General features: G+C 46.8%; 1 protein-coding gene across 1 annotated transcript; it reads left to right on the top strand.

The window, feature by feature from the left end:
• Window positions 1-2244: 2244 nt before the first annotated feature.
• LOC116567344 lies at window positions 2245-7550 on the top strand. The gene is made up of 4 exons (XM_032302342.1): window positions 2245-3359; window positions 4011-4235; window positions 4449-4673; window positions 6189-7550. The coding sequence occupies exons 1-4, from the start codon at window positions 2340-2342 to the stop codon at window positions 7548-7550; spliced, it is 2832 nt and encodes a 943-aa protein (XP_032158233.1). The 5' UTR covers window positions 2245-2339.
• The last annotated feature ends 4616 nt before the right edge of the window (window positions 7551-12166 follow it).

The following is a 12166-nucleotide window of genomic DNA, read 5'->3' as shown; positions in this document are numbered from 1 at the left end:
AACATCTACAGGGAGAGCTGAGCAAGTAGCCAGGATGACTAAAAACTTCAAACAAGAGAGTATTTCTTCCATCTACTTGGGAAGAACTCAGCTATTACCTTTAAAATGATAGATTCTAACATAGAATATATCAGCATATAATGTTTAAAATGCACGTAAAACTAAAATATACCAGGTACCAATTTGATGCTATACCTGAGTACTAGTCCCCTAGCTGAGATCCTTAAGCTGTATTCTGCTGGGATTCCCAATAGATTTTATTCTTTTCCATTACTTCTTCTCACCTGCTGGGTCCTATTAGGCTGATTTAGTTTAAAGTAACACTTGACTGGATTTAAATTACCTAATGTTAAACATCCGCAATTCCACAACTCTACCTGAATATGTTACCTTCCTATGTGGGCTAGGCTGACTAGGTCTTCTTTGGTATGTCACCTATATACAGAACCCAGATGATCCAGATACAGTGGATGTTATTATGCACATGCTAGATCGAGATCATGACCGAAGACTGGACTTTACTGAGTTTCTTCTGATGGTATTCAAGCTGGCTATGGCCTGCAACAAGGTTCTCAGCAAAGAATACTGCAAAGCTTCAGGGTCAAAGAAGCATAGGCATGGCCATCGACACCAAAAGGAAGAAAGTGAAACAGAAGAGGAAGAAGAAGATACACCAGGACAGAAATCAGGTTACAGACATTCAAGATGGAGTGAGGGAGAGGAGCATGGTTATGGTTCTGAGGTCTTAAGGGGAGCTAGGAAACATAGACATGGGTCAGACTCCAGGAGGCTGGGAAGGCAAGGTGGTTTATCCAGCTCAGGAAACCAAGAGCAATTTGAGAAAAGACACCATTGGTCTAGCTCTGGTCACTCATGGAGTAGTGGCAAAGAAAGACATGGTTCCAGCTCTGAGGAGCTGGGAGAAAGAAGAAACAAGTCACACGTTAGTCCCTCTAGGGAATCTGAGAAGGAATATGAATCTGGATCTAGATTAAAGAGCAGGAGAAGGAAAGGTCATAGTGGTCTGTCACATGGATTGGATGCTAGTGGACATGAATCAAACTCTACTCAGTCGAGACAGAGTGGAGGACAAAAGCTTGGATCTAGTTCTAGAAGCTTAGGAGACAATGGAAGGCAAAACTATGTATGCGGTTCTAGCAACTCATGTGGGTGTGGAAGGCCACAAAATGTTTCTACTTCTTGTCAGGAAGGTAGATTTGGAGGGCAAGGAAATCAATCTAACTGTACCCAGTCAGGATGTCAGTCAGAAAGTAGTGGTGCACTAGGTCATGGATATATTTCAGGTCAGTGCTCTGGATATGGTCAATATGAGTCTAGCTCCTGCAGCCAGTCTTCTAGTCAGGAAGAATATGGATCTAGAGCTTGTGGTCAAACACAGAACTGTGGAAGACAACAGAGAACAGGTTCAAGTCAGTCCTCTTGCTGTGAACAGTATGGGTCTGGCACAAGTCAGCCTGCTACCTATGGTCAACATGGACCTGGTTCTTGTGGACACTTTTCAAACTCTCATCAAAAAGAGTCAGGTTCAAGTGAATTTTCTAAATGTGGACAACATGGGTCTGGCTCTGGGCAGTCCTCTGGCTTTGGACAACACAGATCAGGCTCTGGTCAATCCTCTAACTTTGGATATGGCTCTGGTTCATGCCAGTCCTCTTGTTTTGGCCAACATGGGTCAAGCTCAGGACAGGCCTCTGGCTTTAGCCAGCATAGGTCTGGCTCGGGAAAGTCCTCTGGCTATGAACAATATGAATCCAGCTCAGGTCAGTCCTCTAGCTTTGGAAAACAGGAATCTGGTTCAGGACAGTCCTCTGGTTTGGGTCAGCATGGGTCTAGCTCAGGACAGTCCTCTGGTGTTGGAAAACATGGGTCTGGCTCAGAGCAGTCCTCTGGTGTGAAACAGACCTCCGGCTTTGGAGAACACAGAACTGGCTCAGGACAGTCCTTTGGTTCTGGACAACATGGGTCTGGTTCACATCAATCTACCTCTACAAAACATAGATATGGCTCAGGTCAATCTTCTAGCTTTGGATATGGATCTAGTAAACATCAGTCTCCTGCCTCTGGGAATGGCTCAGGTCATTCTTTGGAATTTGAACAACATGAATCTAGATCAGGTCAGTCTACCTACGGCCAACATGGTTCCAGCTCAAGGAAATCCTACAGTTCTGACTCTAGGTCATCCTCAGGAAAGTCCTCTACACATAGTCAACATGGATCCAACTCAAGGCAGTCATCTAGCTATGATAAACATGAATTGACCTCAGGTCAATCCTCTGGCTATGACAAGCATGACTCTAGGGTAGAGGGAAAAGAATGCTATGAGACTAGTTCAGGAAAAGTGTCTCCGAAATCTGGAAAAACAATATCAGATACAGCTGAGAGTCAAGCAACGGAAAGAGCTGAAAGGAGACAGGGAAAAACTCAAGGACAGTCAGGAGACAGGAGTACACAAGGACACTCCGGTCATGGACAAACCACCAGGACAGAATCCAGTAAGACTAAAAGAAGTGATTCTAGTGTCAGTAAGACCAGTGACACTGAAAGGCACTCAGGAGTCCCACAGACACACACAGGTACCCCCCATAGCCACTCTGGATCTCAACATGGAGAGTCAGGATCCACAGCTAGAGGAAGACAGGGCCAGTCAGGAGACACCAGAGGACATAGTGGGTCTGGGCATGGCCAAGCCACCAGGAAAGAATCCACTAAGACTGCAAGAAGGGGATCTAGTGTCAGTGAGTCCAGTGACACTGAAAGGCACTCTGGAGCCTCACAGACACACGCAGGATCCCCTCATAGCGACTCTAGATCTCAACATGGAGAGTCAGGATCCACAGCGAGAGGGAGACAGGGAACTAGTCATGGCCAGTCAGGCGATACTAGGGGACATAGTGGGTCTGGGCATGGTCAAACCACCAGGAGAGAAACCAGTAGGACTGCAAGAAGTGGATCTAGTGTCAGTGAGTCCAGTGACACTGAAAGGCACTCAGGAGCCCCACAGACACACGCAGGATCCCCTCATAGCCACTCTGGATCTCAACATGGAGAGTCAGGATCCACAGCTGGAGGGAGACAGGGTACTAGTCATGGCCAGTCAGGAGATATCAGGGGACATAGTGGGTCTGGGTATGGTCAAGCCACCAGGACAGAATCCAGTAAGACTGCAAGAAGGGGATCTAGTGTCAGTGAGTCCAGTGACACTGAAAGGCACTCTGGAGCCTCACAGACACATGCAGGATCCCCTCATAGCCACTCTGGATCTCAACATGGAGAGTCAGGATCCACAGCTGGAGGGAGACAGGGAACTAGCCATGGCCAGTCAGGAGATACCAGGGGACATAGTGGGTCTGGGCATGGCCAAGCCACCAGGAAAGAATCCACTAAGACTGCAAGAAGGGGATCTAGTGTCAGTGAGTCCAGTGACACTGAAAGACAATCTGGAGCCTCACAGACACACGCAGGATCCCCTCATAGCCACTCTGGATCTCAACATGGAGAGTCAGGATCCACAGCTGGAGGGAGACAGGGAACTAGTCATGGCCAGTCAGGAGATACCAGGGGACATAGTGGGTCTGGGCATGGTCAAACAACCAGGAGAGAAACCAGTAGGACTGCAAGAAGTGGATCTAGTGTCAGTGAGTCCAATGACACTGAAAGGCACTCAGGAGTCCCACAGACACACGCAGGATCCCCTCATAGCCACTCTGGATCTCAACATGGAGAGTCAGGATCCACAGCTGGAGGGAGACAGGGCCAGTCAGGAGACACCAGAGGACATAGTGGGTCTGGGCATGGTCACGCCACCAGGACAGAATCCAGTAAGACTGCAAGAAGGGGATCTAGTGTCAGTGAGTCCAGTGACACTGAAAGGCACTCTGGAGCCTCACAGACACACGCAGGATCCCCTCATAGCCACTCTGGATCTCAACATGGAGAGTCAGGATCCACAGCTGGAGGGAGACAGGGCCAGTCAGGAGACACCAGAGGACATAGTGGGTCTGGGCATGGTCAAGCCACCAGGACAGAATCCAGTAAGACTGCAAGAAGGGGATCTAGTGTCAGTGAGTCCAGTGACACTGAAAGGCACTCTGGAGCCTCACAGACACATGCAGGATCCCCTCATAGCCACTCTGGATCTCAGCATGGAGAGTCAGGATCCACAGCTGGAGGGAGACAGGGAACTAGTCATGGCCAGTCAGGAGATACCAGGGGACATAGTGGGTCTGGGCATGGTCAAACAACCAGGAGAGAAACCAGTAGGACTGCAAGAAGTGGATCTAGCGTCAGTGAGTCCAGTGACACTGAAAGGCACTCAGGAGTCCCACAGACACACGCAGGATCCCCTCATAGCCACTCTGGATCTCAACATGGAGAGTCAGGATCCACAGCTGGAGGGAGACAGGGCCAGTCAGGAGACACCAGAGGACATAGTGGGTCTGGGCATGGTCAAGCCACCAGGACAGAATCCAGTAGGACTGCAAGAAGGGGATCTAGTGTCAGTGAGTCCAGTGACACTGAAAGGCACTCTGGAGCCTCACAGACACATGCAGGATCCCCTCATAGCCACTCTGGATCTCAGCATGGAGAGTCAGGATCCACAGCTGGAGGGAGACAGGGAACTAGCCATGGCCAGTCAGGAGATACCAGGGGACATAGTGGGTCTAGGCATGGTCAAGCCACCAGGACAGAATCCAGTAGGACTGTGAGAAGGGGATCTAGTGTCAGTGAGTCCAGTGACACTGAAAGGCACTCTGGAGCCCGACAGACACACGCAGGATCCCCTCATAGCCACTCTGGATCTGAACATGGAGAGTCAGGATCCACAGCTGGAGGGAGACAGGGCCAGTCAGGAGACACCAGAGGACATAGTGGGTCTGGGCATGGCCAAGCCACCAGGACAGAATCCAGTAAGACTGCAAGAAGGGGATCTAGTGTCAGTGAGTCCAGTGACACTGAAAGGCACTCTGGAGCCTCACAGACACATGCAGGATCCCCTCATAGCCACTCTGGATCTCAGCATGGAGAGTCAGGATCCACAGCTGGAGGGAGACAGGGAACTAGCCATGGCCAGTCAGGAGATACCAGGGGACATAGTGGGTCTGGGCATGGTCAAACAACCAGGAGAGAAACCAGTAGGACTGCAAGAAGTGGATCTAGTGTCAGTGAGTCCAGTGACACTGAAAGACACTCAGGAGTCCCACAGACACACGCAGGATCCCCTCATAGCCACTCTGGATATCAACATGGAGAGTCAGGATCCACAGCCGGAGGGAGACAGGGCCAGTCAGGAGACACCAGAGGACATAGTGGGTCTGGGCATGGTCAAGCCACCAGGACAGAATCCAGTAAGACTGCAAGAAGGGGATCTAGTGTCAGTGAGTCCAGTGACACTGAAAGGCACTCTGGAGCCCGACAGACACACGCAGGATCCCCTCATAGCCACTCTGGATCTCAACATGGAGAGTCAGGATCCACAGCCGGAGGGAGACAGGGCCAGTCAGGAGACACCAGAGGACATAGTAGGTCTGGGCATGGTCAAGCCACCAGGACAGAATCCAGGAGGACTGCAAGAAGGGGATCTAGTGTCAGTGAGTCCAGTGACACTGAAAGGCACTCTGGAGCCTCACAGACACATGCAGGATCCCCTCATAGCCACTCTGGATCTCAGCATGGAGAGTCAGGATCCACAGCTGGAGGGAGACAGGGAACTAGTCATGGCCAGTCAGGAGATACCAGGGGACATAGTGGGTCTGGGCATGGTCAAACAACCAGGAGAGAAACCAGTAGGACTGCAAGAAGTGGATCTAGTGTCAGTGAGTCCAGTGACACTGAAAGACACTCAGGAGTCCCACAGACACACGCAGGATCCCCTCATATCCACTCTGGATCTCAACATGGAGAGTCAGGATCCACAGCCGGAGGGAGACAGGGCCAGTCAGGAGACACCAGAGGACATAGTGGGTCTGGGCATGGTCAAGCCACCAGGACAGAATCCAGTAAGACTGCAAGAAGGGGATCTAGTGTCAGTGAGTCCAGTGACACTGAAAGGCACTCTGGAGCCCGACAGACACACGCAGGATCCCCTCATAGCCACTCTGGATCTCAACATGGAGAGTCAGGATCCACAGCTGGAGGGAGACAGGGCCAGTCAGGAGACACCAGAGGACATAGTGGGTCTGGGCATGGTCAAGCCACCAGGACAGAATCCAGTAGGACTGCAAGAAGGGGATCTAGTGTCAGTGAGTCCAGTGACACTGAAAGGCACTCCGGAGCCTCACAGACACATGCAGGATCCCCTCATAGCCACTCTGGATCTCAGCATGGAGAGTCAGGATCCACAGCTGGAGGGAGACAGGGAACTAGCCATGGCCAGTCAGGAGATACCAGGGGACATAGTGGGTCTGGGCATGGTCAAGCCACCAGGACAGAATCCAGTAGGACTACAAGAAGGGGATCTAGTGTCAGTGAGTCCAGTGACACTGAAAGGCACTCAGGAGCCCCACAGACACACGCAGGATCCTCTCATCGCCACTCTGGATCTCAACATGCAGAGTCAGGATCCACAGCTAGAGGGAGACAGGGCACTACTCATGGCCAGTCAGGAGATACCAGGAGACATAGTGGCTCTGGGCATGGTCAAGCCACCAGGACAGAATCCAGTAGGACTACAAGAAGGGGATCTAGTGTCAGTGAGTCCAGTGACACTGAAAGGCACTCTGGAGCCTCACAGACACATGCAGGATCCCCTCATAGCCACTCTGGATCTCAACATGGAGAGTCAGGATCCACAGCTGGAGGGAGACAGGGAACTAGTCATGGCCAGTCAGGAGATACCAGGGGACATAGTGGGTCTGGGCATGGTCAAGCCACCAGGACAGAATCCAGTAGGACTGCAAGAAGGGGATCTAGTGTCAGTGAGTCCAGTGACACTGAAAGGCACTCAGGAGCCCCACAGACACACGCAAGATCCTCTCATCGCCACTCTGGATCTCAACATGCAGAGTCAGGATCCACAGCTAGAGGGAGACAGGGAACTAGTCATGGCCAGTCAGGAGATATCAGGGGACATAGTGGGTCTGGGTATGGTCAAGCCACCAGGACAGAATCCAGTAAGACTGCAAGAAGGGGATCTAGTGTCAGTGAGTCCAGTGACACTGAAAGGCACTCTGGAGCCTCACAGACACATGCAGGATCCTCTCATAGCCACTCTGGATCTCAACATGGAGAGTCAGGATCCACAGCTGGAGGGAGACTGGGGACTAGTCATGGCCAGTCAGGAGATACCACGGGACATATTGGGACTCAACGTGGTCAAGCCATCAGGTCAAAATCCAATAGGTCTCCAAGAAGTGGATCCAATGTCAGTGAATCTAGTGATAATGAAAGGCACTCAAGAGGGTCATCAAGGAACTCCGTATCTAGCCAGGTACATTCCAGGTCTTTCCCTAAACACGCAGTTTCTGATACAACTGGAAGGTATGAATCAAGCACTGAGCAGGCAGGAGATAGTTCTAAACAATCAGTCATAGATCAAGGGCAGACATCAGTTCAGAAGCAACCAGTTACTAGACATTCACAGACTTTTGGATCCTCCCATGGACTAAAAGGAGACAAATCTACATATTCAGGCTCTGTTCAAGGGAAGAACACATCTTCCCATAAGCAATTAGGAACTGACACAATAGAGAGACATGGGTCTAGCCATACACAGTCACATGAAACTCATAGGCAGTCCAAGGACAGCATAAGGAAACAGTCACATAGCAGTCATCACCAATCTAGAGTAAGTCATTCCCAGTCTCAGAGTAGTGGAAGACACCGACATGGATCAGGTCAAGGTTGGAAACATGGAAGTTATGGGAGTGCAGAATATGACTATGGGCAGTCTGGGTATGGACCTTCTGGAGGTAGCAGAACAAGCAGCCGCAATTCTAGCCCTTTGAGGTCATTGGATCTAGCTACAAACAATCACATTTCTACCCATGGACAATCAGTTCCTACATTTGACCATACAGAATCAAAAGCAACTGAAATAATAGGAAGACAAAGTTCAAGTCATGGACAGCCAACTTATTCCCATAATCAGTCTAGATCCAATGTAACTAGAAGGCAGGGATTTATTCATGGGCATTCAGCAGTAAGTCATGAACCATCAATTGACACCCATTCTCAATCTGGGAGGCATAGGCATCCAAGCAGCCATTCTGTACCCAGCCATGGACAGTCCATATCAGCTCACAGCTATTCAGAATCTAGTTCAACTCTAGGGCATGGATCCCATAGTGATAATAAAGAGCATTCAGAAGATTGGGGGGAACAGATTCATGAACCATCAGAGTCTATGCATGGACAGTCAGAATTCAACAATATAGGTATACTTGGATCCAGCCAGGAGAATTTGGGACATATATCTTCTAATGAGCAGGTAAGATCTAGCACAAGTTTAGGAAGACAGGGATCAATTAAGAGACAACCAGGAGACATCCAAGGTCAATCTGGATTCAGCACCAATGAAGGAAATGTATATAACCATGGACAATCAGGTGACAGCTATAGGCAGTCAGTTGACAGCAGAAGCAAAAGTCAAGGATTCATTTCTAGTCACTCTCATGATAGCCAAGACCCTACAGGAACTAAAGAGTATGGGTATAGACATTCATCAAGCAGTACAATCATGTGGAGAGGGGGGGAGCAAAAGCAAGGGACCGAATCAAATTTGTTAGGAAGAATCAGAATATATAGTCAGGATATGGATGATAAGCAGGCAGGAAACATGGATGCCAAAGGTTGCCATGAAAGGGAGAGAACAGAATCAGGTTCCTTTTACTTAGATAGCAACACTCCACTCTATGAATATGTCCAAGAACAAAGGTGTTATTACTTTGAATAATCATTTGAAGCCAACAGAAAACAAACTAACTCAAGATAAGAGATAACCCAAAAAGAAATGAGAATATAACATGGAATTAAGATATTTACCATGATCCTTTCTTTTGTTAGTGGGAGCATGTATCTGTTCTTTTATTTAACAGTAGCACATACTCTATTCCTCTTGTTTGGTGCAGGGTTTTTTGGAAGGCTCCATGATCACTAAGCTCTTTGGATAGAAAACAGTGAATCAAAAAAATAAATAGCCCTTGGAACTCTATTCAGAACTATATGACAAAGTGATTTGACTGCTTTGGGATAAAGTAAGCATATTTTTTTAATGTCTAAGACTTTTGGACTTCCCAGATTTTATTTTAAATGACATTGACAAACCTATCCAAGGAGCTAAGAAACATGATTTTGGAGCCAAAATATTCCTAATAACATTATAACACATTCCATGTCCTGAGCAAAGAATGTTATAGTAGCTGATGAGTCAGAACATTTGCATCTTTTTTGCCACAACTGGAACTTCATACAATTACTTTTGAATTTATTGTCATGACCTCCTTGCATAAAAATTGTCAATAAACTTTCCAACAAGTATAGTTTCTCTTCTTTTTCATCTTCACAAACAAGCAAAGCTCCCACCCATGGGATCAGATACACATTTCTTTTCTTTCTTTTTTTAATTTAAATTCAATTAATTAACATATAATGTATCATTAGTTTTGGAGGTGCAATTCATTGATTGATCAGTTGCATATAACACCCAGTGCTGATTACTTCAAGTACCTTCCATAATGCCCATTGCCCAATTATCCCATTCCCTCACCCATCTCCCTTCCCACAACCCTCAGTTGTTTGTTTTTTTCCCCCACATTTAAGAGTCTCATGGTATGCCTCCCTCTCTGTTTTTATCTGATTTTGTTTTTCTTTCTCCTCCCCTATGTTCTTCTGGCTTGTTTCTTAAATTCAACATATGAGTGAAATAATATGGGATTTGTCTTTCTCTGACTTATCTTGCTTAGTATAAGTCCCTGTAGTTTCATCCACATCATTGCAAATGGTAAGACTTCATTTTTTTTGTGTGGTTGAGTAGTATTCCATCATATAGATATATATAGATGTGTGAGATATATATATATATATATATATATATATACACACATATAGATATGTGTATATATATATATATATCAAAAAAGAAGATGTGAGATATGTATATATATATATATCTCACATCTTCTTTTTTGATTCATTGTCAATAGACACCTAGGTTCTTTGCATACTTTGGCTATTGTCAACACTGCTGCCATAAACATACCATTTTCTCCCAACTTCACTTTTGCGATTTAAAACAAAGTGAAATTTATCAATGGGTGTTCAAGATAACAAATGTTATGTTATAAATGTACATTATCGTTAACCCTAAATAGTAATCAATCCATACAAATATATCTATCACCATTCATTCTCTGAATAAACAGTAATTATCAAAGCATCACTAGACATTGCTGCTATAAACATTGAGTGTATATGTCCTTTTAAATCACTATGTGAGTATCCTTTGGATAGATACATAGTAGTGCAATAGCACCAGTGTCCACAATGACCAAAATATGGAAAGAGCCCAGATGTCCATTGATAGATAAATCAATAAAGAAGAGGTGTGGTGTATATATACAATGGAATATTACTCAGTCACCAAAAGAATGAAATCTTGCCACTTGCAAAGACATGGATGAATCTAGAAAGAATTAAGCTAAGCAAAATAAATCAGTCAGAGATAGAAAAATACCATATGATTTCACTCATATGTTGAATTTAAAAAACAAAACAGGGGCACCTGGGTGGCTCAGTGGTTTAAGCTGCTGCCTTGGGCTCAGCTCATGATCTCATGGTCCTGGGATTGAGTCTCGAGTTGGGCTCTCTGCTCGGCAGGGGGCCTGCTTCCCTCTCACTCTCTCTGCCTGCTTTTCTGCCTACTTGTGATCTCTGTCAAATGAATAAATAAAATCTTTAAAAATAATAATAATAATAATAATAATAATAATAATAATAATAAATAAAAAACAAAACAGAGAAACATAGGGGAAGGGAAACAAAAATAAAATCAGATAAAAACCGAGGGAGACAAACCATAATTCTCTTAATTGGAGAAGAAGTCAAGATGGTGGAGCAGTAGCAGGCTGAGGCAACACCAGGTAGCAGGAGATCAGCTAGATAGCTTATCAAACCATTCCAAAGACCTATGAATTGAACAGGAGATCAAAGAGAAGAAGAGCAGCAATTCTAGAAACAGAAAATCGACCACTTTCTGAAAGGTAGGACCGGGGGAGAAGTGAATCCAAAGCAACAGGAAGATAGACCATGGGGGGAGGGGCCAGCTATTGGCAAGTGGTGGAGCAACAGAGCACAAAATCTTTTGTTATGTTACTTTTAAAAGTCTGCTCCACTGAGGGACATCGCTCCAGAGGCTAAACTGGGGTGAAGCCCATGCAGGGACAGCGTGGCCTCAGGTCCTGCGGGGTCTCAGAAGGATTGGGGGTGTCTGAGTGTCACAGAGCTCACAGGTATTAGAGCAGGGAAGCCAGCTACAGAGACAGAGCCGAGGACTGAGCTCTCAACTCGGGGTTACCTTGAACCATAATCCTTGGCACAGGCCACTGCTCTGTGAGTGGGGTCCCCACAAGATCCTGGGAGACCCCCCCCGGAAGAGCTCAGGGATCTGTGGGGTTCAGAGACTCCAGGTGGAGCTATGTGCCAGAGACAGAGAATCTTGGTCACAGGCTGGGTGAGTTTGGAGGACAGCTGGAAGCTGTGATTGAGCACTTTTCTCTGAGGGTGCACTGAGGAGTGGGGCCCCGAGCTCTCGGCTCCTCCAGGCCAGAGATTGGGAGGCTGCCATTTAAATTCCCACCCTCCAGAACTCTACTTAGAGCAATCAGGGAACAAAAGCTCCCAAAAGCGAACCCGAGGGGAATACTTAGACTGGCCCCTGGTAAGGTAAGGGCGGTACAATTCTGCCTTGGGCAAAGACACTTGAGAACCACCACAACAGGCCTCTCCCCCAGAAGATCAACAAGAAATCCAGCCAAGACCAAGTTCACTTACTACGGAGAACAGTGGAATTCCAGAGGAGGAGAAGGCAAAGCATGGAATTCATGGCTTTCTCACTATGATTCTTTAGTCTTGCAAAGTTAATTTTATTTTATTTTTTGTTCTTCTGCTAATATTTTTAACATTTTAATTTTTACCCTTTCCTCTTTTAACA

This window comes from Mustela erminea, chromosome 10, assembly GCF_009829155.1.
Source record: "Mustela erminea isolate mMusErm1 chromosome 10, mMusErm1.Pri, whole genome shotgun sequence".
Taxonomy (NCBI): domain Eukaryota; kingdom Metazoa; phylum Chordata; class Mammalia; order Carnivora; family Mustelidae; genus Mustela; species Mustela erminea.
Note: the sequence above shows the minus strand (reverse complement) of the source record. Positions and strands in the feature narration are given on the sequence as shown.